The 27,147-nt window shown below is 37.4% G+C and overlaps 4 protein-coding genes across 7 annotated transcripts in view; 2 read left to right on the top strand and 2 right to left on the bottom strand.

Moving 5' to 3' along the window:
- The window catches only part of LOC6053158, a 35,767-nt gene extending 20,246 nt beyond the window's left edge, over positions 1–15,521 (top strand). For all 3 annotated transcript variants that reach the window (XM_038257713.1, XM_038257702.1, XM_038257707.1), the window contains exons 3-6: positions 4,407–5,441; positions 5,508–5,617; positions 13,773–14,094; positions 14,623–15,521. In XM_038257713.1, coding sequence (XP_038113641.1) covers positions 4,530–5,441; positions 5,508–5,617; positions 13,773–14,094; positions 14,623–15,111 — 1,833 coding nt within the window. In that variant the 5' untranslated portion in view covers positions 4,407–4,529 and the 3' untranslated portion in view covers positions 15,112–15,521. The remainder of the gene's footprint in view (positions 1–4,406; positions 5,442–5,507; positions 5,618–13,772; positions 14,095–14,622) is intronic.
- LOC6053157 (protein phosphatase 1H) lies at positions 10,247–12,970 on the bottom strand. Of its 2 annotated transcripts, none has more exons than XM_038257721.1 (4): positions 12,761–12,970; positions 12,623–12,691; positions 12,273–12,522; positions 10,247–11,944 (listed from the first exon to the last, which is right to left on the bottom strand). In XM_038257721.1, exons 3-4 carry the CDS (start codon positions 12,412–12,414, stop codon positions 10,323–10,325), a joined length of 1,764 nt encoding a protein of 587 aa, XP_038113649.1. In that variant the 5' UTR covers positions 12,415–12,522; positions 12,623–12,691; positions 12,761–12,970; the 3' UTR covers positions 10,247–10,322. The 2 variants fall into 2 exon arrangements, with proteins under 2 accessions (XP_038113649.1, XP_038113653.1); XM_038257725.1 differs by having other exon boundaries at positions 12,789–12,970.
- On the bottom strand, positions 15,228–17,283 carry LOC6053159 (clusterin-associated protein 1). Its single transcript, XM_038257739.1, has 3 exons — positions 17,201–17,283; positions 15,561–16,742; positions 15,228–15,501 (listed from the first exon to the last, which is right to left on the bottom strand). Exons 1-3 carry the CDS (start codon positions 17,220–17,222, stop codon positions 15,314–15,316), a joined length of 1,392 nt encoding a protein of 463 aa, XP_038113667.1. The 5' UTR covers positions 17,223–17,283; the 3' UTR covers positions 15,228–15,313.
- Positions 17,284–20,436: 3,153 nt separating this feature from the next.
- The window catches only part of LOC6051386 (adenylate cyclase type 9), a 64,483-nt gene continuing 57,772 nt past the window's right edge, over positions 20,437–27,147 (top strand). The window contains exon 1 of the mRNA XM_038256279.1: positions 20,437–21,327. The gene's annotated coding sequence lies outside the window, so the exon portion shown is untranslated. The remainder of the gene's footprint in view (positions 21,328–27,147) is intronic.

The following is a 27,147-nucleotide window of genomic DNA, read 5'->3' as shown; positions in this document are numbered from 1 at the left end:
TTTCGCCGCCATCTTGGAACTGAAACTCTAGTGCCGCACTCGATATTTTTTCAGTTTCATGCGAGTTCCACGCGCACTGACAAATGACGTTCGATTGAACCAAAACTGACACCGACGAGTGCGGCACTCAGTGCCGCACCGGCTCTTCAAACGAACGTACCATAAGTCATGGCATGCTGTTCCTACTTCCCGCAATGCGCAGAGTATTGCGGATTTCGGTCGAAATTTCTTCGCGTGAAACAATAGCGCGCGGCTTCCCGATTTCGGTGCCAGATTCTCCAATAATGATGGCTTCTTCAAGAGGTCTCAATTTTGGCCAAACTCATGAATACGGTAATTTTGAGAGCGCGCGCGCACGTTTGTTTTTGAAACACGAGATGAGAGGTGAGGTGTAATTATGCGTTTGTTATTACCCAGCTTTTTGGCGTAAATTAGCTTACCGTGTGGTGGTGTTTATGGATTGGGGGCCCGTTGGTTCGAAGCTGGAATGACCTAATTGCCGTTGCTGGTGCGAAGATTATAATTGGGGGTTGTTTTTTTGGTCGGGTACAGTGCTGCCATCGTCGATTGTTTGGCGAACTAATTGATCAGCGCATTGAAGTGGATCGATTTCCATGGAGGTTGTTGATGGATGACCAAATTTGACGATCTGGGTTTGATTTCAAATTGGGACCCGGTTTTCGTGATTAAAATAGAGCAATGACTGGCTATATTTAACCAATATCGAATTTATTTCAGGCAGATTTGATAGCTTTATCGAGGCCGACATTAATTTGTTCAAAATCATCTTGAAATATGACCAATTTTAAGTTTGATTCGCTTGTTGTGATGACGGATCTCCCGCTATACCCCAAACCTAAATTAAAACGATTTGCATTAGAAGTGTTGCTAGTTTCGTGAAAAATTTACAAGTAGTGGTGCCAGTTTAATAATGTTGACAAGATTTCTCAATTCTAACTTAGCACTATCTTTTCCCTCATTCTAAAAAGCCCAATTATTGTCGAAAGCAAACCTACCCAGAAATGAGTAAGGGTTTCAACTGTCAGATTTGGGGTAAACAAAAATCCCGGGAAATGAGAGATTTTCAAATAAATTCCCGGGAAATTTAAAATTATTGGAAATTGTTCTGATCTTAGGTTTTTCCTTAAGAATCTAATTTCTCGTGATTTTTTACTTGAAACAACTCAATGTTTTCAAATGTTTAAAGCAAGTTTCTAAAATATGTTTGCATTCTTTGGGCACCTTTCAAGCAAAAAAAAAAAAACAATTTTAAGAAGTTTTTTAATGATTTTTTAATGGTTTTATTTTGTCACAAGGTTTTGAACTTAATGAATCACTAGTTATAGCACAATACGAAAATTTAAAATATACGATTTGTTAACAGCATTCCACAATCAGTGGAAGTCCATCAGTGATCTATAAAAAAAAATACTTTAAAATGTAATTTCTTAAACACAATTGAACGTTTTGAACAAATTATTGTTGCAAAATTCTATTTTAAATATTTATTGAAACCAATTAAATCTTATCGCCGATAATGGACGATAACTCATTTTTAAAATCTTTCTTAATTCGATTAATTCAACCATATGATGTTAAATTTTCAATGCTTTCGCTAAGAATATATTTTTTGAGAATGTCGTAAGTTTCAAAGTATAAATATGTACTCAAAATTGTTCACAAAATATTGTATTATTTTCGAAAGTACTCGAGTTTTCATAATTTGCAATACGAATATCAAACGAATTGAAATTTTGTATGCTTTATCAATTTATAAGAGGTTAACAAAAAATCACAATTTAATTTATTTTTTTCGAAAATACTTAATTTATCAAAACATACATAATACAAAATACAAAATTTCGCTTCGTTTGATTCCCAGATTGCAATTTTTTAAAATTTGAGTGGTTTCGAAACAATATGGTAATTTGTGAAAATTTTGGTATTTTTAAAAAAAAAAAGCTAATAAAGTGAAAAAGCAAACAATATTTCACTTCGTTTGATACCTATATTGCATATTTTAAAAATTGTAGTATTTCCGAAAAAACGGTAATTTGTGAAAATTTTAGCATTTAAAAAAAACTCTAATTAAATAAAAAAGCATATCAAATTTTCCTTCGTTTGATACCCATATAGCAATTTTTTAAAATTTGAGTAATTTTGAAAAAATATGGCAATTGTGAAAATTTTGTTATTTTTTAAAAAATAAAACTCTAAAAGTAAAAAAGCATACAAAATTTCGTTTCGTTTGATACCCATATTTCAAGTTTTGAAAATTTGAGTATTTTCTAAAAAAATACGGTATTTTGTGAAAATTTTAGTTTTTAACTAAACAAAACTCTGATAAAGTGAAAAAGCATACAAAATTTCGCTTCGTTTGTTACCCATATCGCAAATTTTTAAAATTTGAATGATTTCGAAAAAATATGGTAATATGTGAAAATTTTGGTATTAAAAAAATACTCCAATAAAATAAAAAAGCGTACAAAATTTCGCTACCCATATTGCAAATAATAAAAATTTGAGTGTTTTCGAAAAAATACAGTATTTTGTAAAAATTTTAGTATGTTAAAAAACCTCTGATAAAGTGAAAAAGCATGCAAAATTTTGCTTCGTTTGATACCCATCTTGCAAATTATGGAAATTTGAGTACTTTTTCGAAAAAATAAGGTATTTTGTGAACAATTTTGAGTACAATTTTGCTTGGGAACTTACTAAATTTTAAAAAAAATATATTCTCAGTGAAAGCATTGAAATTTTATGTTTAACATGATATGGTTGAAATAAGTTTATTTTGGAAAGATTTAAAAAATGAGTTATCGTCCATAATATCGGCGATAAGATTATCGCCGATAGAATTATCGAGTTTATTTTCATTAAGCAAATTCTATTTTCAGTTTTGAATGCTTAAGAAACTAATATTATCAGAAATTAGAGCGTCAAATTTTCCCGGGTTTTGAATTTCCCGGGAAACGCGAAACATATTTTTTCAAATCCCGGGATTTTTTTAAAACAGTCAAAAAAATCTATGTTTTTGTTTTATTTGTTATATTTTTCTAGTTTCTAGATAGCTTAACATAAATTAAAAATTGTTTTTTTCGATCTTTGTTGTGCTTTGAATTTTAAATGAAATTAAATTTTAATCCAACGTGATTCAAATAAAATAACTCTCATTTCAAAATGTCTTTAAAAAGTGAAAAAAATAAGAAACGACACCAAATAAAATGATGCTTGTCAATGTAAAATTTTAGATGTGTTTAGAACTTCATGTTTTATGTAAAACATGTTTGCAAATTATCTTTATGTCACTACCGCTAACTGCAGAAAATCGGTACTACAATCTTATAGGAGATTTTAGAGCAATCAATTTGGAAATCGGTGTACTATTTGTTGTGTCCTGTTTCTGTTTTCACCGAAATCTTGCCAAAAACAATTTGCAAAAAAATGGCCTAAACTGTTGTTTCATTTTGTAACATTTGACCTGATTCGGCCCATATGGCGGTGTTTGATGAAAATAGTTAAATGTGAGATTTTTTATTAAATTTTAAATGATAAATCCTCGGTTTTAATATATAAAATTAAATAGAAAATACTTAAAGCGCTAGGCATTTATTGGATCTGTAAACTAAAATTTAACCAATTTTCCTCAATAACTCAATTTAATGGTGATATTTGTCGAATACAAATTTTAATGCTTTAAAATTCTTATCGATTACTAAACTAGCTATTACACTACGGCAAACAAACAAACAAATTCGCACTTTTTGAGAGTTTGCCTGCTTTGTTTGTTTGCCTGGATTTGTTTGTACAAACGTCAGCCTGCATACATTTTGCCTTGTTTGCGAGTTTGGCAAACTGTCAAACATTGGTCAAACACGAAAAAGTGCGAGTTTGTTTGCGGTAGTGTAATGGCTCCTTAAGTGTTGAACTGTTCATCTTTTTCCACGTCCTAATCTTAATTTCCAGACCATTTTTTTCAATTTCAGGAATTCCCAGGATTTGGGAATTCTCGGTTTTGGAAAAATCTCGGGAATTTCGTCCCGGAAATTCCCGGGATGGACGCACTTTCATAAATAAATCTTAACATGAAATTTTCTTACCCTCTGATTAATTCAATATTAGCAGTAAATTGAATTGAAAAAACCTTATGAAGTTCTTTACATTTTTTTCGTTTTTTCTTCTATGCATTTTCAAAAAATGGTTCCAAAAAGTTAAGAAAATGTATACTTCCGCTTGAAATCCGGGAAATTGTATGTATTTGTTTTTGTAAATTTCCCGGGAAAAAGCAAATATTTTTTTACGGGACGGGCAGTTTGACGCTCTATTTTGCTCCTAAAATAGCTTCCAAAGCTTGTGTAGTGCTAAACAATCGCCTAACCAGTGCCTCTTCTCCCTCTCCTCAACAGCACAGCATCTATGACCCCCCGATAGCGGTCGCGGACGACCGATTCCGGTTCCGTGTTTCTCCGTGCACCAGGGAGGTTACCAGGCTCACCCACAGACCAACAGCAAAACCAGCTGCGCGCGCGATGGACAAGCTCGAGCTGGACATCCGAAAGGAGATCGAGGAGCTGAACACGAGCGTCTCCCTGATCGACCGGCTCGACGACGACGGCACGCTGGACGACGAGCGGCAGGAACAGCTGCTGTCCTCGACGCGGGCCGTCTTCGAGAACGTCAACTCGAGCCACGCCAAAAACAGCCTCACGGATTCGCAGATTTCGATCATTTCGAAGCATGACGGCTATCCGGACTCGGGACACTTTTACGCGACCCCGCAGACGCCGACCTCCGCCACCGGCACCGACGGGGACTGCTGCAAGGACGTCGGAACCACCACCGACGGGGACAAAACGCTGACGACGTTGCACAGCCGGACGACGACGGGAGTGACCAGCGACAGCACCAGCAGCAAAGACACCAAGCCCGGCGATTCGACCAGCTGCACGACGTCCGGCAAGTGCTCGAAAAAGGACGCAGCCAAAAAGAGCAAAGCCGACAAGAAGGCCGCAGCCAAACAGAAAGCCGCTGCGGCAGCGGCCGCCGCAAACCCCAAACTGGCCGAACAGTACTCACCCAACGGCGGCGGCGGGAACTCCTCCCTGGTCAGTTTCCTCTTCCCGCCCGGTTCCCCGCACCTGAAAAAGAGCCATCTCCCCTCCACGGTCGTCCTGGGCATCCTCCAGCTGCTGTTCAGCGTGGCCCTGGCGGCGCTCGGTGGCCTCGTGCTCGCCCGGAACGCCTCGCTCGCCATGGCCGGAACGGGCCTCTGGTGTGGTGCCATCGCCGGCATTGCCGGCTCCCTGGGCCTAATGAACGTCAAGATGGCCAAGACGGGCTTCCTGGCCGTGAACCTGATCTGCGTCGCGTCCAGCACGCTCGGGCTCGCCCTCACCGGGATCGGCGCCGTGCGGGACGCCAACCTGGCTCAGCAGGATGAGGTGAGCTTTGGGCGAGTTGTCAAACGATTGGACATAACCTAACTTTTGTTTTCTTTTTCTTTTCAGTCTTTTTGGTACGCAGTGACAGCCGGTTCCGGACTGTTGATCGCGCTGGCGCTTCACTTTCTCGTCAGCGTCTTCTCCGTTTACTACTCGGCGCTGAAGCTGTGCTCCAGGTGAGTCCATTTTTGTTTGCGTTACGTAATAAAAGAACGCTCCCTAAGTGACCGTGCGTGTGGTAAACAAACAGCTGTCACTTTCAAAAAGCACCCAGTTTATTTTGTAACCCTCTGTTGACTTAATGTCAGGCTAAGTTTCAGCAAATGTCGATCTCCGCTTTGCTAGTGTTAGTATTTTTTTCGTTACACCCACAGGAAAAAAATGTATCAAAATCTGTCATATTGGATTTGCTACAAAAAAAAGTTCTTAGGTAGATCAATAGGGGCGTGACGTTACATCGTGCTGCCATCTGCTTTTTTTTAGTGTAAGAGTGGAAAAGTGCTGAGTCATCGGCTAAAAATAGACGGCTTCCTATCTCGCCCAGCAAAAATAAGTCGATAAAGTAGTCGGTTACGATGGAGAAAAATTGGAAAACGTAGTTTGAAAATAGCGACGCCATCCCCGAATTTTGCCAGTGTTTAAACATGTCAGCAATCTGCAGTTCTCACCAATACGAACACTGTTCAAAGAGAGGAATATGGTTTTGACCTGTCTCATCCAATTCATCAAGCGCCTAATGACGCATTGGTAACGTGTCGAATTACCGACCCAGAAGTTGCTGGTTCTATCCTCGTTTCAAGAAGTTTTTTTTTCAAAACAAACAGACAGCCATCGGTAATGTAGATAGTTGTTGAAACGAGTAAAATTTGTCATACCCCTGTATCGCAAGAAATGCATGAGTACAGGTTTCTTGTAAATTCTGATATACTTCCATGCAGATTTGTAGTAAAATGATGCGTCCACCACTTGGGTGTAGAAAGCCTTATAATAGGATGATTTCTGAATCAACATTAGAAAAGAGCGCAAAAGCATTATGACTGCAATTTAGCAATTCACAGGCTTATGCTTAAAACGGAGCTTCGATTTTCCGGAGTTAAATTTGGACGAGGACTTAAAATATTCACGAAATAGCACGAAACGTAATACCTTATTTTAGAAAGCTAAGCTGTTGAACTTTTGATTTTTTTAATTTCTATTTTTTTAACTTTGAATATTTAAACTTTTGATTTTCGACTTCTTTATTGTTTTATTTGCTTTTTTTATATTTTTAGAAATTTAGTATTAGGAACTTGAAATATTTAAAATGTTAAAACTTTTGAGTTTTAGAGTTGTAGAGTTTTTTGACTCAAATATCCGGAGTGAAATTTCAGCGTGGAATTCGAATAACCAAATAATAACTGGGTCTACATTTTCAAATCAATTAATTTTAGAATTTTTTTTTTGTTTTCAGAGTTAATTTTTTCTGCATTTTCATATTTAGGCTTTGATTTTATTTTTTATTTTCTTATTTCAGAATTTTGTATATTATGATTTTTGATTATGAATCTTAGATTTTTTTTATTTAAAAATTTAGAAATTGAAAAAAACATTAATTCCCAATTTGAAAAATTTGAACTTCTGGATATGAAAACTGAATTTTTTTAATTTTTTTTAATAGTGGTGTTTTGATTTTTTGAATTTCGAAAAAATCTTAATATATATTTTTAAATCAATTAATTTTCTTATGTTTTAAAAGTTTATATTTTCTGAATTTTCATATTAGGCTTTGATTTACCATTTTTTTGTTTTCTAATTTCAGAATTTTACATGTTTTGATTTTTTATTTAAATCTAAGATTTTTTAATTTCAAAATTTTGAAATTTAAATAAACCTTCATTCCTTATTTATTATCTTATTGATTTTTTGAGTTTTAAAATAAAAAAAATAGATTCAGAATCAAAAATAATGATATTCAGATTTTTTTTCCAAATTCAGAAAATTAAAAAAACCACTATTTAGAAAAAGTCAATTTTTCAAATCCAGTAGATCAAATTTTTGAAATTAGGAATTCAGGTTTTTTTCAATTTCAAAATTTTAAATTAAAAAAATCTTTTAATTTTCTAATTTCAGAATTTTGTGTATTTTGATTCTGAATCGTAGATTATTATTATTTTAAAATTTTGAAATTGTAAGAAACCCTAATTTTTAATTAAAAAAAAATGAATTTCTGGATTTTGACAGTTTAAGTTTTTTGGATGTTGAAAATTTAAGTTTTTTGATTTTTTTTAATAGTGGGGTTTTGATGTTTTGAATTTCGAAAAAATCTGAATTTAAATAAAATAATTAGTTTCTGGATTTTGAAAATGGATTTTTTTTGATTTTTTAAGTGGTGTTTTGATTTTTTTTTATTTTAAAATTTTATTTATTAATTTTTATTTTGAAAAATAAATTACTCAGAATCAAAAATAATAATATTCAGATTTTTTTTCGAAATTCAGAAAATCAAAACACCATTATTTAAAAAATCAAACATTTCAATTTTCAAAATCCAGAAGCTCAAATTTTTGAAATTAGTTTCTTAATTTCAAAATAAATAAAATCTCAGAGTTTTTTTTATTCTGAATTTAAGATTTTTTTTTATTTTTTTTTGTGGTGTTTTGATTTTCTGAATTTCGAAAAAAATCTGAATATATATTTTCCAATCAATTAATTTAAGAATTTTTTTTAAAAAAAATAGAGTTTATATTTTCTGAATATTCTTATTAGGCTTTGATTTTATTTTGTTTTCTGATTTTAAAATTTTGACATTTGATTCTGAATTCAAGATTTTTTATTTTAAATTTTTTAGCATGAGCATGAGCATGACCATGATTAATCATCCTCACTGTATAACCCCTGAAGATCTCTACTTTAAGTCAATACCGGCGCCCCCCAAGGAGATGCAGTTCAACAAAGGTAGGAATGTTAGTCCGATAGTTGAAGTTGCAGACTCATCAGACACAGACTTTGTCGCTCTATACCTGCTGACACCGCATGAGACCGTTGAATCCACCGCATTTTTTTTATTTTCAAATTTTGGAATTGAAATAAACCTAAATTCCTAATTAAAAAAAAAAAAAATTCTGGGTTTTGAAAATAGAAGTTTTTGATTTTTTTAGTAGTGGGGTTTTGATTTTTTGAATATTGAAAAAATCTGAATAAAAATTAAAAAAATAATTTCTGGATTTTGAAAATTGATCGGATATCGAATATCGGAATAAAAAAATCATGATTTGTAAGTTTAAGAATGATGTTTCGGGTTTTTTAAATTTATAATTTTGTTTGTTTCAAATTTTGAATTTTAGTTTTTTTTTATTTGAATTTTTAAATTTCGGATTAAAAAATAATCTTGAATCTCTAAATTTCTGAAATCTTTAAATTTTTTGAGTATAAGGCATTCAGTCAGTAATTTACCAACACATTCAAAGTATGTGAACATGGCTGCTGCGAGTTTGCTTGCTTCAGATTTGCTATCTCTTTCTAGCATAATTTTGTAGTCATGCGACTTCTAGCTGGTTTTTTGACTGTCCGCCCTATATGTCAGCCAACATTTTTCGCGGGGCCGTGACAGCTCGAGCTCGATCATTGTTTGCATCCTGACACTGACGAGGAGTTCCTTATAGGGCTTTTGCAAATTTTGTTAAAAGTCTTTGTCCTCCCTTCAAAATTTCCTCAAAAAATCAAGGGGGATATCAGGGTTGTTAAAATATCAAAATATCAGCTTTCAGCAACTACAATTATCCCGCCTGAATAATCATGCCTCAAATACAACTGCTCTTCTCTCCTCATTGAAACTCTCAGCGCCGAACATAGCCGAACACGTTTTCGAGTTTACCCACTCGCGATTGACATTGTCCTTTTCTCTCTCATTCCCGCTTCCACGATCATGCTACGGCAACAGCGTTTAACCACAAAAGCCGCCACAAAACCAATTTCGCAAACGCAGTTTAACGGGACGTCATGCGTGGTCGGCTCCTAATCGCCATCTCGCGTTCTCTCATTGCAGTTTTCGGAGAGATTGAGAGACTCCGTGGTGAGAGCGCATAGTCGAGGAAAAGGGGAGGAGTGATAGAGAGAGAATGACATCGCTGGGAATCACGAGACACAAGAAGAGATCTCACAAGCTATAGTGACGGCCGCTATACTCTCGGATGTTTTTGGTGCAGAGATAATCATTTGATAGCTTTTCTATCACTCATTTGCAACACTGGGGGATATCAATATTTACCATTTTGACAGTTTCACTAAAACCCCGATAGTTTGACACAAATTGTTGTCAAATGAACGGTGTCACTTTTTAGTTCGACACCCTCTTTACACGGAGCTCACACACATCACCAAACGTTTGTTTTGATAGTGTTCGTGAGCTCAGTGTAAAAAAATGACAGTTCGTCACTTTTTAAGTTTGACTTTGTCAATCCATCAAGGTACAAAGTTAAAAGTGTCAAACGAAAAAGTGACCAAACGAATTTGACGTTTGCTGAGCATAACGAAAAGTGAGGTTAGAATAGCATTCGGACGCAAGGAAAGCAAAAACACAATCACGAATCGTAAAGGAGTTTTAAATAAATTGATTTATTTATGCTACTTTTCAATATTATCAGCGATCAATAGCTTTACTGGTTATTGTTTATAAACTGTGTATTTTCACTAGTGACAGCGCGCAAGTTAAGGACTAAGAGTACTATAAATTGTTTTTAGGAGCTATTGTTTACTTCTCGTAATGATTTTGTTCACTCTACCTCCAGGACTCGAGAATACTATTTATATCAAATAGAAAGTTTTTGTTTGTTCTTCTTCTTCTTCTTTTCGCGGGGGTTTCAAACCGTTTGCGTGCATATTTTGGAATCGAAAATAATAAAATCACTGTTTGACGTCTTCCGCTGTTGTAGCTTCAGCTTCCGGCGCTGCCGGCGCCGCCTCCGACTCGGACGAGGAGCTGAGCCGCTCGCTGGAGATGGCCTCCTCGGCTGAAATCGGGGCCGGGTCGATCACGAGCGGCGTCGTGATGGGGGCCGGTTTGGGTTTCTGGAGCGAGCGCTTCCACTCGAGGTACTCCAGGTAGTACTGGTGCACGGGGATGACGATGACGGAGATGTCGTCGACGGTGGCGGCGGCCCGCGAATCGGACAGCCGCCAGTGCCCGTTGATGTTGGCCCGGCCGCGCGACTTGGCGACCAGCTCCTGGGCGGCCATCGTGTACCGGTGGCGCTCGGTTGGGAACTTTTTCAGCGTGGTGAAGACGGTGTTGGCGACCTTCTGGGAGTAGGTCACGTCCCAAAGGCCGTCGGTGGCCATCACCAGTACGCCGTACTCGCCGTCGACGTTGTCCGCGTCGGGGTCGGTTTCGACGGCGGCCAGGTCGAAGCAGACCACGTCCGGATGACAGCTTAGGAATGGTTTGATTGGGAGACCGCTGCCGAGTGCTTTCAGGTCGTGGTCGCCGAAGCCCCGGGTTACGCCGATGGTTCCGAGCAGTCGGCTTCGTTTGCCCTCGCCGGTGACGATGGGCATCTTGAGATCCGCCCGGGTTAGGGTTTTGTAGGTCCAGCCCTTCATGGTGCCCTGTCGGTAGAGGATGCGGGTGCCGAGGTCCTTGGTCATCGGCTTCTTGGCGTACTCCATGGCGACGTATTCGCCGCCCATCAGGTTCGGGTTGAGCTTGCCCACCGAGAGGAGTCGTGGCCGTTCCGTTTCGGGTGTGTGGTCGAATGAGCAGGGTTCAGCGTACACCAGGTACTCGTCGTCTTCTTCTTCGGGGCCGGCGGCGCCAGTTGCGTCTCCGTTCATGCCTTCCTCGTGGAAGCTGGGTGGCCTCAGGTTCGGAGCTCGCTTGCGGTGGACTCTTTTGCAGAGAACACCTCGGGAATCGCCCGCGTTCGCTACGAACAGTTTGCCCAGGATGAAGAGGGCAACCAGGGCCGTACATCCGCCCGCGTTTCGGTACTTGTCCCGATCTTCCGCTAGGACGGCGTCCATGTCGGCAAAGGCCGCTTCCAGCGCTCCCACGATCAGTTCGTCCTTCGATACCTGCTTGTGGAACAGAATCGGATGGGGGAGGATCGCGCTGAGGCCCACGCCCGGTCCGATCGCCACCGGGTCGTCACTCTCGACCCGGGGCATCAGCAGATCGATGATGTCCACCAGCTTCTCGTGCAGGATGTGGTGGAACTGGTTGGAGGCGGCCAGTGCCGCTCCGTACCCGGCGTGCCCGTCGTACGTGCCAAAGTACGTGTACGGCAGGTCGTGGTACTGCTTCGACGGGTGGGACAGCACCTGCCGGTGGAACGCCGCCTGGTCCTCGTTCCACTCGGACTTGCCCGAGTTGACACACTCGGCGTAGCCGGTGCTCCACGGCAGCAGCGATATGTCCCGCGGCACGATGATTGGCCGCACGTTGTGGTCGGCGCTGGCCTTGAGCTCGTCGTACGTGAGGAGCTGCAGGAACTGGGGCCGCGCGTACCGGAACTTTTCCGGTAAGCTTCCTGCGAGAACGGTACGGGTCAATCGCACTGGTTGAACCCTGTTGGACCGTTTTTGACGGCGACCGAATTAGGAAATCCTAAATGGTTTCGCCCAGCAAAACGGTCCAACTTGTTCAAATTCAGTACGGACTCCACGGTCTAACAATATTGCGCTTCCCAAACACGGACGTGAACGTCAAGTACTCTCATGCAAGCATGAAATCAGCCTCTGGAGGTGGTAAAGCTGCACCGCTGACTCATTCATCCACGAAACTTCTCATCGCAGCTTATCGGACATCCCGCGCGCGCTGAAACGATAAGAAAAGCGCAAATAACTCAACCCGCTTACCCTTGTGGTGATCGTCGCCGCCCCGTCCGTGGTGGTGATGTCCACTACTTCCTCCTCCACCACTCCCCGTGCCGCTGGACGGCAGCGCCGGAATGTCCGGTCCGACCACCGTCAGGACGCGGTTCTTCAACCGGTTGAACATCTCCAGCTTGGAGGCGTTGTTTTGGTACCGGGGGTTTCGAGAAAATCCGCCTACTGCTTCCGGTTCTTACGGTACCCGATTGCTGCTCGTTTCAGCCAAGTTTCTTTCCTGAAAAGTTGAGTGAGAAAAGAAAACCGGAACCAATTGCGGGGTAATTACTCTGTTACTGAAGGGGAGGAAGCAAAAAACAGCGATGAGAGAAACCTACCATTTAACGATGCTCTCGCGTCGAAACTACAAAACCAAAGCTACATCCTTTGCTGACGACGGAATCGGGCTGCCGAAAGCAAGAAAAAAATCGATAATATTTTGGGTCCAAAAACAACCCCCCGTTCGTTTTCTTTACATATGGTTTTGTTGTTGCTTTTTCGCACCTAGTTGCTGTCACCAAGGACTTTTTCTTGCACTTGCAGTAGTAGGCGACGATGGAACGGAAAGTGAACTCTGATGGGATGTTTTGATGGTCGTTGTTTCACTTTTTTTCCCCTGCTCTGTGAATGGCCTTTCACGAGCAGCAGTCTGTTGGTCTGGCAGGTCGTCGTCGCACTGACTGATTGCTGCGATGACGACGATGTGTCAGAAGGAAGAGAAACGTCAAAATGAAAAGGGAGGTTTTCAAGGGCTGCCGCGTGGTGCGTTGCGATCGGTTGAGGGGTGAGCGTTGTCGGAGTTGGTACTGAAAGGGTGGTATTCAGCTTGGGTAGAAATTTAAGAATAATTCTATTGAAAAAAATTAGCCTATGTCGAAGTATTAACAGGGAGTCTTTCTTGCTCGTTTATAATGTAAACATCAACTGATGTTAGCAGGCTAGACTCTTTGTTTACCTTTCGACATTGACTTTTTCACATCAATTTTCTTGAATTTTGCATCGATCTGACATAAATTAAACGAAACCAACCAATTGGGTACTAAAGCCCTATGTCAATTTTTTGTACATCGGTAAAAAACACGATTAAAAACCATTTCTGATCATTTTTCATTTTAATGCAAAAAATATTTTGACCAGACAACATTTTTTCGATGGATAAAAACTATGGTCCTATTGGAACGAGCTGTCAAGTAGGAGCTTTTCTGTCAAGAAGGACCACAAGGTTAATTTTTCAAAATGGATTTAAAAATCCATTTTAAACTCTTTGTGGTCGTACAAAGGGTCATTGTACTAAAAAAAGCTTTATCGCTGTAAACAATAATATCAACAATCTAAGCTTCATTTTAGGACCCAATTGTTTCAATCAAACAATCGGGAATTTGACAGCTGTTTGTTTTGATTCTCAAACAAACGTGCACGTTAAAATAGAAACACTGTTTTGTTTATTAAACGTTGAAAAACACTAAATTTCCCATTCTCCCCTTCCAGACCGTCCCACAAGTCCCAGCTGATGGAGAACGTCATCAACAGCAGCAGTTCGGCGGCCGGGCCCGGCTCGCCGGCCTTTATGGCCTCCCAGCAGAAGGTCGAGGACTACATCAACTCGCTGCAGATCGACCCCTCGCTCAAGGACATGATGTACCAGACGATGATGAACAGCCACCACCAGCAGCACCATCACCGCAGCTTTGGCGGCAATTCGTCCGTCTACGGCGAAAAGCAGCAGCACCGGTCGGACACGTTCAGCAACGGGACGGGCACGGGGACGGCCCGCCCGGTGATGCTGGTTCCGGCCTGCGCCGGCAATGGGGTATTTTTTTCGATTTTGAAAGTTTTTTTGCGCCAAAATTTATTTTTTCTTTTGATTTTTTGAAATTTACAAAATGTGGATTCGCTTAGTCGAAGTTTATCCATTGCCGGATGCACAAAGTGATTTGTTTACATTTTTTCGACTTTCCCCGCAAACGTCAAACCATAGAAAATTGCTGCCGGATCTTTTCCGGAAGAGATCCGGAAAAAGATCCGGCAATTTGTATTGATTTGACGTTTTCTGAAGGTGCCGAAAAGTTTGAAAAAAAAAAAACGATTCGAGAAAGCGAATCCGCATTTGACAGCTGTCAAATGCACGAAACCAGTTGGTTTCATACCCAAAAATGAGTTACCCCCCTTTACAGTGTACTCTTGCGAGATCCTCAGGTCTTGATGAAAACAAAGAGCTGTCACTTTTATTATCTTCTTGTTGAGAAGTTGAAAATGAGAGAAAAGTCACAAATCCGGATGAAAACAAACAAAAAAATTGGAAAATTTAGAAAATTTAGAAAACCAACTTTCTCCACAGCTTCCACCGATGCTGCAGATGTACCCGAACGGGCCGCCACCCCCGCCGCCGGGCGGCCCTCCGATGATGTACCCGCCGAACCACCTGATGCCACCGGGCGTCATGCCGCAGCAGTACCCGCCCATGTACCCGGAGTCGGCCCTGCTGGAGGCGCACATTGCCCGCGTCAACCGGAAGCGCTCGATGCGGGCCGCCTCCCAGCAGAGTCTGGCCACGGCGGCGGCCGCCGAGGAGCAGCAGCAGAAGGCCTTCACGTACACGGGCCTCGACCGGGACATTGCCGATAGTTATTTGGCCAAGGAGGAGGAGAAGCACCTGCAGAGCAGCAGCATCGTGAGTTCAGGTGGAAATACGGGAACGTTGAGGGCCGGTGGAGGACCACATTCCGGGACGGATAGCGGGCCGGAGCCGCCGCTGACGTACCACCACGATCTGATGCTGATCGACCATCGACACCACTTCAATCGCTACAACGATGTGCACATGTAAAGTGAGGTTAGGAAGCAACCTCGGGAGGTTACTCTGCTCAAGCGGATTTTAGCGCGCGATCGAATAAAAAACAAGGACATTATTACGTAATTTAAGGCCCAACTACCGACTAAACTCTGTATCATAGAACCTGTGTACATTCCACTCTTTTGTTTTTATTTTGTGTTTTTAAACTCTAATAAATTATGTCGTGAGTTTTTGACTAGAAGTCCTCGTCGCTCTGGTGGTTGTCCGGATGGTGCTTGACCGGGCCGCCACCGCCGCGGTTCAGCGTAGAGTTCTCCCTAGTCAGCTTCGTTAGGGTGGTCGGCGGCGCGTCCAGATCGTCCTCGTCGACGTCATCATCGTCGTCGTCGTCGTCGTCCACATCCGAGCGGAGTTCGTCAATCACTGGAAATAAACCAAAAATGATAAAAATATACCGACTACCTTCAATCGATATCACCCACATCCATTCCCGCCCATCTCCAGATCGCTCTCCGAATCGGCCGAGCTCCCGAGCGAGCTGTCTAGCGGCCCCAAATCGTCGTTCATCCCGCCGATCATCCGAGCCCGATCGCGTCCGCTCATCGACGAGGGCCCACCACCTTCCGCTCCACCCCCATTCCGCGTCCGGAACCTCGTCGAACCACGATCCCGGTTCAGCAACTCACTCCGCAGCACCCGCTTATCCGACTTCAGCTTAACATCCTCCCGCTCGTCAAAATCATCAATCTCGTCCTCCCCCTCCTCGTCCGAATCCATCAACCCCTCCGGAAGAACCGCCGTCAACGAGCTGTCCGCCATCTTGGCGATCGGCGAAGTCGGTGTCGGAGTTCGGTTCTTGCTGATCAGCTGCGACTTGAGCGCGTCCACGCACCGAATCCGAATTATATACTGCTCGTACAAGTTCTTCAGCTCCAGCTCCAGTTTCTCAAACTCCTCCAAATACGCCGGACGCACCTTCTGCAGCGCCTGCAGCCGCTGCTTCGACCGCTCCAACTCCGACGACTTGCGCTGAATCTTCGAGCTCAAGTTCCCATTCTCCACCTTCAAACTCCCCAACACTCCCTTCGCCGCTCCCAACTTCGTCTCCAACGAACCAATCGCCGTCTTGATCACCTTCTCCACCGACGCCAACTCCAGCGATCGCGTCGACTGAACCGTCCTCGTCTCCCGATTCACCAGCTCCTTCTTCAGCAGATCGTACAGCGCCGCGCCCCGATTCGTCAGCTCCGACGACAACCCCCTCACCCTCTTCAAATCCTCCATCTTGTCCGACAGGTCGATCTCCACGTGCGACTTGATCGACTCCTCGTCCAGCCCCGTCACCTTGGGCGACGCGATCAACAGCGAGGTGACCTTGAGCAGCTCCCTAGCCGCCGCCGTGGAACTTGCGTACAACTTGCGCGGATTGACCTTGATGCTCGATTTGGTCACCAGAAACTCCGTGGCGGACCGCACGAACAGGATGCGGTCCTGCTCGGTGCGGGTTCCGCCGGCCAGCGTCAGCGTCGGCTCCAGCCGGCCCACCAGCCACGACAGGATGTCCGAGTAGGCCTTGAAGCTTTCCGGGCCGCCGAACGGGGTGTTCAGCACGGACAGCGGGATGTTGTTGGGGTAGCCGAGCAGCTTGAGGTGCTCGGAGAGGTCTGGGAATGCAACATTAAAACGACTTTTTTAATTTTGCATAAATTTACATAAAGCATTCTAGGTCCCTTCAAAAATTCGTCAAAAGTACAACAGAGTCCTAAAGCCCTATGTCGATTGTTATTTACAACGGTAAAAAACATGATCAAAAACCATTTCTGATCACTTTTTTATCATTTTAATGCGAAAAAAAAATTGACCAGACAACATTATTTTGACGGATCAACTATGATCCCATTGGAACGAGCTGTCAAGAAGGGCCACGATGTTAATTTGTTTTTAATTGTTTTAAAAATCCATTTTAAATCCTTTGTGGTCGTGCAAAGGGTCATTTTATTAAGAAAAATAAGCTTTATCGTTGTGAACAATAATATCACAAATTTAAGCTTAATTTTAGGACCCAATTCATATTTTAACAAATCCTGACCAAATTTAAGCAACAAATGTTAAATTAACCTACCTCGAACATCTCTAAAAGACATTTTTCACAACAAAAATCTTCAAAAACTTCCTTCAATCCAATTGTCCTCGCCACCTTCTCACTAAATTTTCCGAAAAAAAAACTCACCAATCAAAAGTTTGAACAATTCGGTTCCCTTGGCGACCGCTGTGTGTGCATCGTGGTGTCGGACTCGCACGTGCGAACATTTTATCAACTCCGACAATCAAAGTGGGTGATGTTTTCGTTCGCCTGTTGCCCCAGCTTGAGAGGGAGAGAAAAACAACGGAGAGCGGGAGAGAGGGAGCGTTTGAGAGTGGTGTGGCGTGAGATGGCCAGTAATCGAGAGAGTTGGCACGGCAGTGCTGAAAGATCTTTTGGAGGTTTAAATTGTAATTTTAATTTGTTGTTTTCAATCCGTTTTGTTTATGAATGTTTTCTTATTGCAAAAAGTTTTTGTTGTTTCATATTGGAAAACTGTTTAGATATTTGTGTGTTTGAACATTGTTTTATTGTTAAAAGTTCAAAAAAGGGCATTTTCCATACAAATGGCAAGATACAAGACTTTTCAAATATATCTCTAAATTATTTGTGTAGAACTAAGTTTTGTGTTTTTTTCCTGAATAAAATCATTTTTGAACATTTGAGTTCACTTTTTGCAATTTAGTTCACACTTCGAACATTTGCGTTGACTTTTAGTTAATTAAGAATTTTTGAGTATGTTTTCTAGCTATCAAGTTTAACTTTCCAGGATCTTGATGCCTATTTTAATCTGTTTTAAATGTTTGTCCCCAACCCTGAAATTTCACTATTATTCAAAATAAATAGGACAATCAATTTCAAAATGGTTTTCAGCTAGGTTTTTATGTAATTTTACCCTTATTTGCACCAATATGTTTAAGTTTAAAAGGAAATGTTTTGTCTCCTGATTTTTCGGGCCAATCTTGACATGCTTCTTAAAAAAAGAAAATTGGTCAAAAGGAACCAGAGTGTCCCGTCACGTCATTATTTTTTTAAATGTTAGACAACAGTCATAGAGAGCCCTTTCTATAATATAGAAATATATAAATATATTTTTTTTGAAGAATTTCAATGAAACTAGCATTCAAAATCATAAATTCGTGTTAATTTTGTATAGAAAACTGATTTCGAATAGATTTTGACAACGCAAGAGAAACACTCTTTTGAAAAAATATCTGCGTCTCGTCACAAAAAGAATGGTTTTAGAGTTTCTATTTTCTGAATTTTAATATTTTTTAATATTTTCAATTTGAAAACCTTTGATTTATTTTTTTTTATTTTATTTTAATTTCTTAATTTCGTAAATTTGACTTTCTGGATTTTGCAAATTGAAATTTTTGATTTTTAAATATTGGACATTGGTTTTTAAATTTCTGAATTTTGAAAATTCTGTAAATTCGAATTTATTTTTTTAAATTTTGAAGTGTATAAGATTTTAAATTTCAGAGCATTAGAATTATTGGATTCAATTTTCCGTAGTTAAATTTTGGCGAAAAATTCTAATAATCAAGTACTAACTGTAAAAAAAGTTTAAAATACATTAATTTAAAAAAAAATGTTTCCAGCTCGGTTTCTAGATTATATTTCGTATTTGTCTATTTCCTTATTTCAATTTTTTTTATTTTTCAATTCATGCTTTGTAAATTTATAAGTTATTTAAATAAGGAGCCTTTAATTTTTTTTTCAATTTTTGAATTTTGTTTTTTTTTTGGATTTGGAATTATAGAGTTAAAAAAAATCTTGCATTTCTAAATTTCGATAATGTTTGCAATTTTTGAGATTATAAGTATAAGAGCAAGTGCACGAACAGGGCATAAACAAACATGCTTAAAAATGTTTATTTTCATCCATTTTAAACCTTTAAAAAATTAAAGTTAAAAAAAATCTTAGAATCGCATTTATTAAAAATCAAGTTCGTTTCCAAGGATACTAGATGTCACCAGAAAAAGGCAGCTTCTTAATTTGTTGTACTTTAATTTTTAAAAGGGTTAAAATGGATGAAAATAAACATTTTCATACATGTTTTTATTGTGAAATTGTCTCAGGAATACGAATATGATAGAATTATCACCGGAAAATTTGATTTAAGGGGTCCCCCGAGCAAAAATTTACAACCAAAAATATCACTAAAAAAAAGTGTTTATTTAATATCTTACACTGCCTTATCCAAAGCGTTCTCAGTCTCAGATGGTAGTTCCAAATGTCCCCTTCAAGCTGCAGGTCGAACCGAGTTGATATCTGGATGGAGTATTTTTTTGTAGTTTGAAATTGTTCTATTTTTTACTAAAATGCCAATAACTCCCTTTAGATTTAACAAATTGGGATGCTCTACCCTGTATTTTGTTGCATTTTTCAAACCCATTCAGATTCATTTTGAATTTAGAGGTTAAATTGAATTTTGCCTAAATTAAAGCATTTTAAGAGTTTTGACGTTTTTGAACCATAAAACATTGTGTCCTGATTTGCCCCATTTCCCGTTGACCTAGAGTGCTCATATTTTGGCTTGATGCTAGTTTTATGTGTACAAACAACCCCTGAAAATTTCAGGCAGATTGGTGAGGTCGATGCGAGATGGGTATGCTTTGCTCGTGGACTCGCTCATAAGTATTTTGATATTCGTAATATTTATGCATATTGTAATTTTAAATTGCAACATACTATAGAACTTAAGTACCTTCAAATCAACAAAATTTTACGAAATTGCTTGATTCAGGAAGCAAAATATTCGTTTTTCTATTTGGAAACAAATGTAGAAAAAGGTATTTTTTTCAAAAACTCACTAGGAGAGCAGAGTTCTTCACTTTTATGTTTAAAAATCAAAATGATCCAATTTACGATGTTGTCCCGGCACCTAGCCCGGCACGCTATTTTTTTATCTCTCATAACTGAAACTTTATGTTTTTTTATGTTTTCTTATGGGAAATTTTATGTACCTACTTTCCAATTTTGTATAAATATATGTTCCTTTTCGCACAGTTTTTAAAGTTACAAGCAAAAAAGAAAATATATGTGTACAAACTTTGTCCCGTCACGAAAGAATCGGTCACAATTTTTTGTATAAAGTAAAATTTGGTCCATTTTATTTTTATTTGTATTCAGCAAAATTCGCAACACTGGCGCCAGCACAACACCTGCGTGTAAAACTCACGTGTGAAAGAGCGAAAACACCTTCCTCTCTCCCGCGAGAGAGAGCAACCTACCTCGCTCTCGCTCTCTCGCTCCAGGTCGCGAACAAAATCGCAAAGAAACGTCAAATCAAAACATTAAAAATTTTCACACGAAACGGGTCGGGTCGGAATTTTGTGTTGTCTGCTCCGTCGCGCTCAGAACCGAGATTGTTTCAAGATTTCATAATTTTGCGTGCGTGTTTTTTTCACTCTCGGGATTTGCCAGATCAACCGGAAGTGCTCTAGGCTGGACATCCCGAGAATCCGTGTCATGGCCTACTGCACTAGAAGAGGAACTCGCTAGGGATGGTCACGGTCGTCGTCGTCTCGGGGATGGGGGCAGGGGTGGCGTAACTCGCGTCCAAAAGGTCGTAATTTTTTGTGTTTTGCGGGTGTGCCGTCGTCGGAAGTGGCCACCGGAGCAGCTTGTTGATTGCGAGGTTGAGAGTGAGAGTGATTCGTGGAAGGGGCCAAACTAGGGGTGTCAACCAACCGAATCAGTGTGCCAGTGAGAAAGATCTTCAAGGATCCGTCAAGGACTACCTTGATTAAAGCCCGACGCACACACACGACGGTCGGTCGCGTGAATCTACGGAGTTTGTTTGTGTGTGCGTGCCCAGTAGTTGAACGGGTTGCTACGACCTGACTCGAAGAAAACAAGTGCATTCCAAGTCGTTCGAAAGGAGGGTGGGTTGGGAGGAGGAGAGGGGTGTCAACCTGTCCTGTCAACGAGTAGCAGCAGTAGGCCTTGGGTGCAGGAAGAGAGTGGCGCGGTGAACGACCACCCCGTAAATTGGCACCTTCCGACGGCCTACTACGAGCTGAGCTGATCCGGGTGTTGTGGAGCAGATTTTTGGACCAGGTCGCGCAGCGATCTTCTTGGCGAAGGAGAGAGGTGCTGCTGTGCGGGGTCCAAATGATGATGAAGACGATGATGACGGCGGCCACGACTGGGTGAAGGTAATGTTTGTTTTGCACTGGATTTGCCTTGTTGAATATGGAACTTAAAATTTATAAAATGAAAAATAATATTGCTTTCAAAATAAGTAAAGCTTAAATAAAACCAGATTACATTTTGTGTAAGTCCTATGGCAAATCTAAAACCACATTTTTAGCCTCCTCCAATTCATTCAATCTTCTCAATGAACCACGATCATTACCATCCGCCGTCGGGGCCAATTCCAACCCCTTTAGTTTCACCCCTTTCCCCCTCAAAACTTACTCCTCCCCATATTTTTTCCGATTAAGTTTAGTCAACCCTTTTGCAACGGAGACCATCAGACCGAGACCATACCAGTTAAGGTAACGCCGCCTGCTTCGGTTGTAAATCTTAACTTGTCTACTTCTACTTGTTTGATGTTTCGTTTTTTTCTGTTGTTTTTTCCTTCTTCTCCTTTTTTTTATTACTTTACTCGTTCAATTCATGTCTTACATGCGAATTGGTCACCGGTTCTACCCCTCGTGTAAGCATCATTCATTATCCTCCAGTGCTCCAGTGATTTGTCACGGTAAATTTGCAGGTGGTGGTAGTTAAAGCTCCGTCTTGTGTATACTATTATTACTACCCACCATATAGCTACCTCTAGAGCTACTACCACTATCAGCAGCATCGTGAGCAGGTTTGCCGAAGGGCCAATATCTCGAGCTGTTGATCAAAAAGAATCCGCCGCCGGCAGCCACTTCCCTTCACTTGTCAGGTTCGATTTGCTCAGAATGACCACTAAAAGTTATAACCCTTTTGAGCTAGTTTAGTAGACATTCTATTGCTTGCAAAATGTAACGAAATTCATGTTGCTAGTAAGCTGTTTAATGTTTTTTTTCAAACAAGTACAAAAATACCACAATATTAAAATACTAAAATATCCAAATTCCAAAATACCAAAATATTCATCATAATATCAAAACACATACCAAAAACCCAATTACCCAAATACCAAAATATTAAATTATCCGAATACCAAAATACCTAAATATATAAAAAAAGATTCTCAAATAAATATAAAAAAAAATATTTTTAGATGTTTATATTTTAAAATTACTAGATCTTAGCATTTTTGGGTTTTCAGTTTGCACCAAAACAAAACACCTAAAATACCTAATTACCAAAATACCTAAAGCCATTAAAATTCAAATTATTCCAAAATTTTCATGTTTCCAGATTAAAAAAAAGGATTTTAATTTTTTTGATTTTTATGTCCAAAATTAACAGATTCTTTGGGTTTTAGATTGATTCGATTTTTGTTTTTTTTTTTTTATTTTAAGTTTTTTTTTATTTTTTTTAACTCCAACCCAAAACAAAATATCAAAAATACAAAACTTTTAAAATACAACGTCATAAAAATACAAAAGATTTTCAAAATTCAAGGTTTCATTTTTTTTAATTTTATAAGGCTGGTACAAATATTTTTAAAAGTTTTTGTCACCCCCCCCTTCAAAATTGGGCCGAAAAATCAGGGGGCAAAAAAAAATATTTTTACAATAAACTTCAAAATTTCAATGAAAATTCAAGTGCAACCAGCTGAAATCAAATTAAAATACATTCTCCTGCGTTTAAAATCATTTTAAGCATGTTTGGGCTTATTAAAAAATCTTAAGATTTTTTGAAAATTTTCGATGCAAAATCTTTTTTTTCGATACAATTTTTGTTTTTGTCAGATCTTAGATTTTTTGAAAACTAATGATTGCAAAACAACTAAACTAGTGTAAAATGCATTTTAAAACACTTTTTTCATTTAAATGTGAAAACTATGGCTTGTTATTTAAATTTTTATATTTTTTTGCCCCCCCCCTTGACCTCGGCCAGGGCCGAGGGACAAAAACTTTTTTTAATATTTGCATCGGCCTAAGTTATAAACTCCAAACCAAAAACAAAACATCAAAACTTCCAAATTACCAAAATACCGAAATATAAAGACTAATAAAATATTTTTTTAAGTATTCATGTTTCCACATTTTAAATGTTTGTAGTTTTAGATTTTAGGATTTTCAGATTTGAGATTTTTTTTTATCTAAATTTTTTGATTTTCAAACTCCAAAGCAAAAAAACATCAACAATAATACTAAAAACAATAAATAAGAAAAATAACAAAATACAAAACAAAATACAAGAGATTTTCAAACTTTCATATTTGTTGATTTTTATATTTAAATTTTTAGATTAAATGGGATTTTTCTATTTTTAGATTTTTGATTTTCAGATGTTTACATTTTCAGATTTAAAGATTTTTAAAATTTTAGATTTTGAGATCTTTGATTTTAATTTTTGGTTTTTGAATCAACTCAGTTTTAATCCTCTACCCATTTTTTAAATTTTCTCGGAGGTGATTTAGCTCTACTTCTGTTTTGAAAGTTTTTTTTCATTTCAAATTTATTTATTTTTTAATCTTTAAGATCTTAAGATTTTTACATTTTCAGATTTTTAGTTCTTAAGATTTTGAAATTTTGAAATTTTTAGATTTTTCAGATTTTAAGATTTTTAGATCTTAAAATTTTTAGATTTTAAGATTTTTCGATTTTTAGATTTTTAATGCTTAGATTTTTAGATTTCTAAAACTCTTAACATTTCTTAAATGCTAAAGATATTCAGTTTTTTTCAAAATCTATAAATTATAAAAAAAAAGTTCTAAATAATATGTTATACAACCCTCATAATAAAACAAAATATGAAATTTTTACAAAAAAAACTAATTCAACTAAATTTCAGTTTCTTAACTTTTCTTTAATTCTATAGTTTATAAACCATTTTTAAACTCTTAAAATTTCTTAAAATAAAAAAACCTAAAGCTTCTGATTTTTTTAATCCTCAAATTTCTTGAATAATTCCAAAAACCAAGAAAACTAGAAATTTCGGAAATTCTAAAATAACAGAAATTATTCAAATTCCTAAACCTATCAAAATACCTGTATAAAAAAAAAAATGAAATTCCTTAAAATTCCAAAAATTTCTTGATTTCCTAAAATTTCTAGGATTTCAAAAACTCAAGAAATTTCTAAAATTCTAAGAATACAGAAATTCCAGAAAACGCTTAAATTTTATAAGTTCTTGATATTCCTAAACATTTCATTCATTCAACAAAATCTCAAGATTCCTGAAATTCCATTAACTTTTATAATTCATTATATGCCATATGTAAGCAAAATTTTAAAATTCCAGAAATTATAAAAATATATGATTGGAGAAATTTCTAAAATTACTCAAAAATCTTTGAAATTACTAAAAAAATAATCATTAATTTGTTAAATTACACTGAATTTAACAAAAACTCTTAAAATGCCTGGAATTCTTAAAATAAAAAAAGGTTAGTTTAAAGTTTTAGTATTTATCTTATTAAAGAATTTGAAAAAAAAAGATTTTTAAAAAGTAATTTTTTGTGGGTTTTTTTTTTAATAATATAAGAAAATTCAGAAATCTGGAATTCAAGAATAAAAAAATATGAATTTTCAGAGTTTTAGAAATTATAAGTTTTTTTTGGGAATTCAGGAATTTTAGGATATTATGAAATTTAAGAAATTTATGTAATTTTAGGAATTTGTGTAAGATTTTTTTGGATTTCTTTGAGAGTTTTTAGAATTTATGAGTTTTTATGAATTTTAAGAATTTTAAAATCTGCGGGAATTTAACCCGCTTGATTTTTTTTAATTAAAATTTAAATTAAAAATCTGAAATTTCAAAGAATTTTGAATTTCAGCTATTTTAAGAATTTTGGATTTTCTTCGAGTATTGGAAATTATAGTTTTTTAGATCTTCAGAATTTAAAAAAAATTAAGAATTAAAAAAAATGAGTTTTAGAAATTTTTTTTTTTGGGAATTCAGAAATTTTAGGATATTTAGGAATTTAAGAAATATAAGAAATTTATAAAATTTTAGAATTTTAGGAATTTCTGTAAGATTTTTTCGGATTTCTTTGAGATAGTTTGTAGAATTTATGAGTTTTTATGAATTTTTAGAATTTTAAAATATGCGGAAATTTTAACCGTTAGGATTTTTTCGAATTTTAAATTTCAAAAAAATATGTTATTTTAAAGAATTTGGAAATAAGAGTTTTTTTTAGATTTTCAGATTTTTAATTTTTTTGGTTTTTGGATGTTGATTTATTTATATTTTTATAGTTATAGATTTCAAGGTTTTTAAATGTTCTAGCTTTTAAATTTTTAAATTTTTAAACTTCGAACCATAACACCAAAATCCAAGAATAAAAAAGTATAAAATGCAAAAGATTTTTATGTTTCTTGATTTAAATTTTTAAGACGTTTAGATTTTAAGATGTTTGGATCTTAGAATTTTCCTTGCGATTCTCAGATTTTTTAAATGTAAATTTTTAGATTAATTTTTTATTTTTTTAGATTTTTATAATTTAAGATTTTCAAATTATTAATTTTTTAGATATTTTAGTTTATGAATTTTCATTTTTCTATTTTTAGATTTGCAGATTTCAATAGTTTTGGTATTTTTATTTTTTTAATTTTTTTTGATTCTACCGCCCAATGTTTTTCTCCATTATGCTCTACATAATATGATATTATCTTGTTTTAAGTTTTCTATTTTTATTTTTAGTAGTTAAATCAGTTTTGGTTTGATTATTAGTAGTTTTAGGCCTATTCTATAACTGCCAATCATTATCTTTTGCCTTTTAGCAGTTATTCATAATTTTTCAATAAATTTTTCGATTTTTGTGTGTTTCATACGTTTTTTTTATATATAAACCTAAACCATTATCCAACATTATGAAACAAAAAGTTTTGCAGTTCTTCATCCCAATGTTTTTTAAGATTCAAAATTCGATTTACTTAAACATTTCATCGATTAAAAAAATACATTTTAATGAGAAACTTTAAAACTATAAAAATGTTGAATATTTTCAAACGAATAAAACTTTTTGAAATTCGTTCTTTTTTTCGGAATTTTATAATTAACATTTCAAATGCTCAAATATCTTGATTTTGGCCTTCTTCAAATGTTTGTTATGGATTCTAAGGTTTGGAAGTATTTTTATTCAAAAGACCATCAAAAACTGGACCGATATTTGCCGAGATATCGTCAGTGTAAAAAATAAGGCTAATTGAAAAACACTTTGGAGACCATCTTTTAAAACACGTGGACCAATTGGGATGTGAGATAGATGGTCGAATGCCAAATGGTCGAAATGAAAGGACAAAAAGTAAAAAAACCTTTTTTTTTCCATGTTTTTCTTTAATTTTTTTTTTAAAGCCTGAACTGAAACATGTTTTTGGAAATTTCATATTCTTTCTTATTCTTCCTGTCATATTTCTATGAGTTTTTTTTTCATTTACATCTTTATAAAAATCCTTGAAAAACGCTACGTCACTTAGGGGTTCTGCCTATCTAGAAATTAAATAATAATAATTTAAAAAAACAAATCTTATCATCGTCATTCGAGGGTTAACGACCACTAGACAAGACTAGAGCTTCGAGCAAGAAGACCGACACTCGGCGTCCGTCGCGGTGAATTAAATCTCGGCTTAATAACACCGCCGCCGCCAACTACGATAATGATGATGCCGACTAGATGTACCTTCTAGATCTGCTTGCTTGCCGTAGGTACCATACTATTTATCTCGGGACGCGCGAGAATCTTCGCGGCTGCCGGTCTTCTCGCTTCTCTCGTGACAAGATTTATGATTCGAGTCTTCACTGACTTTGACTCTTGTTTGGCTCTCGGAGCTACATTTGCATTCGGTTGTGGTGTTTTGTGTAGTTTCAGTTTGATTTTTTGAATATTAATTTTTTTGAATGTAAATGTAAAATTGCTCTCTTTAACC

The sequence above is a fragment of the Culex quinquefasciatus genome, chromosome 1 (assembly GCF_015732765.1).
Source record: "Culex quinquefasciatus strain JHB chromosome 1, VPISU_Cqui_1.0_pri_paternal, whole genome shotgun sequence".
Lineage (NCBI taxonomy): Eukaryota > Metazoa > Arthropoda > Insecta > Diptera > Culicidae > Culex > Culex quinquefasciatus.
Note: the sequence above shows the minus strand (reverse complement) of the source record. Positions and strands in the feature narration are given on the sequence as shown.

Excerpts from the sequence above, each read along its gene's own strand:
- LOC6053159 (XM_038257739.1), bottom strand. The coding sequence starts at position 17,222 with ATGTCTTTTAGAGATGTTCGAG. Across the intron at positions 16,743-17,200 it reads GTCTTTTAGAGATGTTCGAG|ACCTCTCCGAGCACCTCAAG; the intron begins GTAGGTTAATTT and ends TTGCATTCCCAG. Across the intron at positions 15,502-15,560 it reads GGAGATGGGCGGGAATGGAT|TGATTGACGAACTCCGCTCG; the intron begins GTGGGTGATATC and ends GTTTATTTCCAG.
- LOC6053157 (XM_038257721.1), bottom strand. The coding sequence starts at position 12,414 with ATGTTCAACCGGTTGAAGAACCGCGTCCTGACGGTGGTCGGACCGGAC. Across the intron at positions 11,945-12,272 it reads CGGCGACGATCACCACAAGG|GAAGCTTACCGGAAAAGTTC; the intron begins GTAAGCGGGTTG and ends CCGTTCTCGCAG.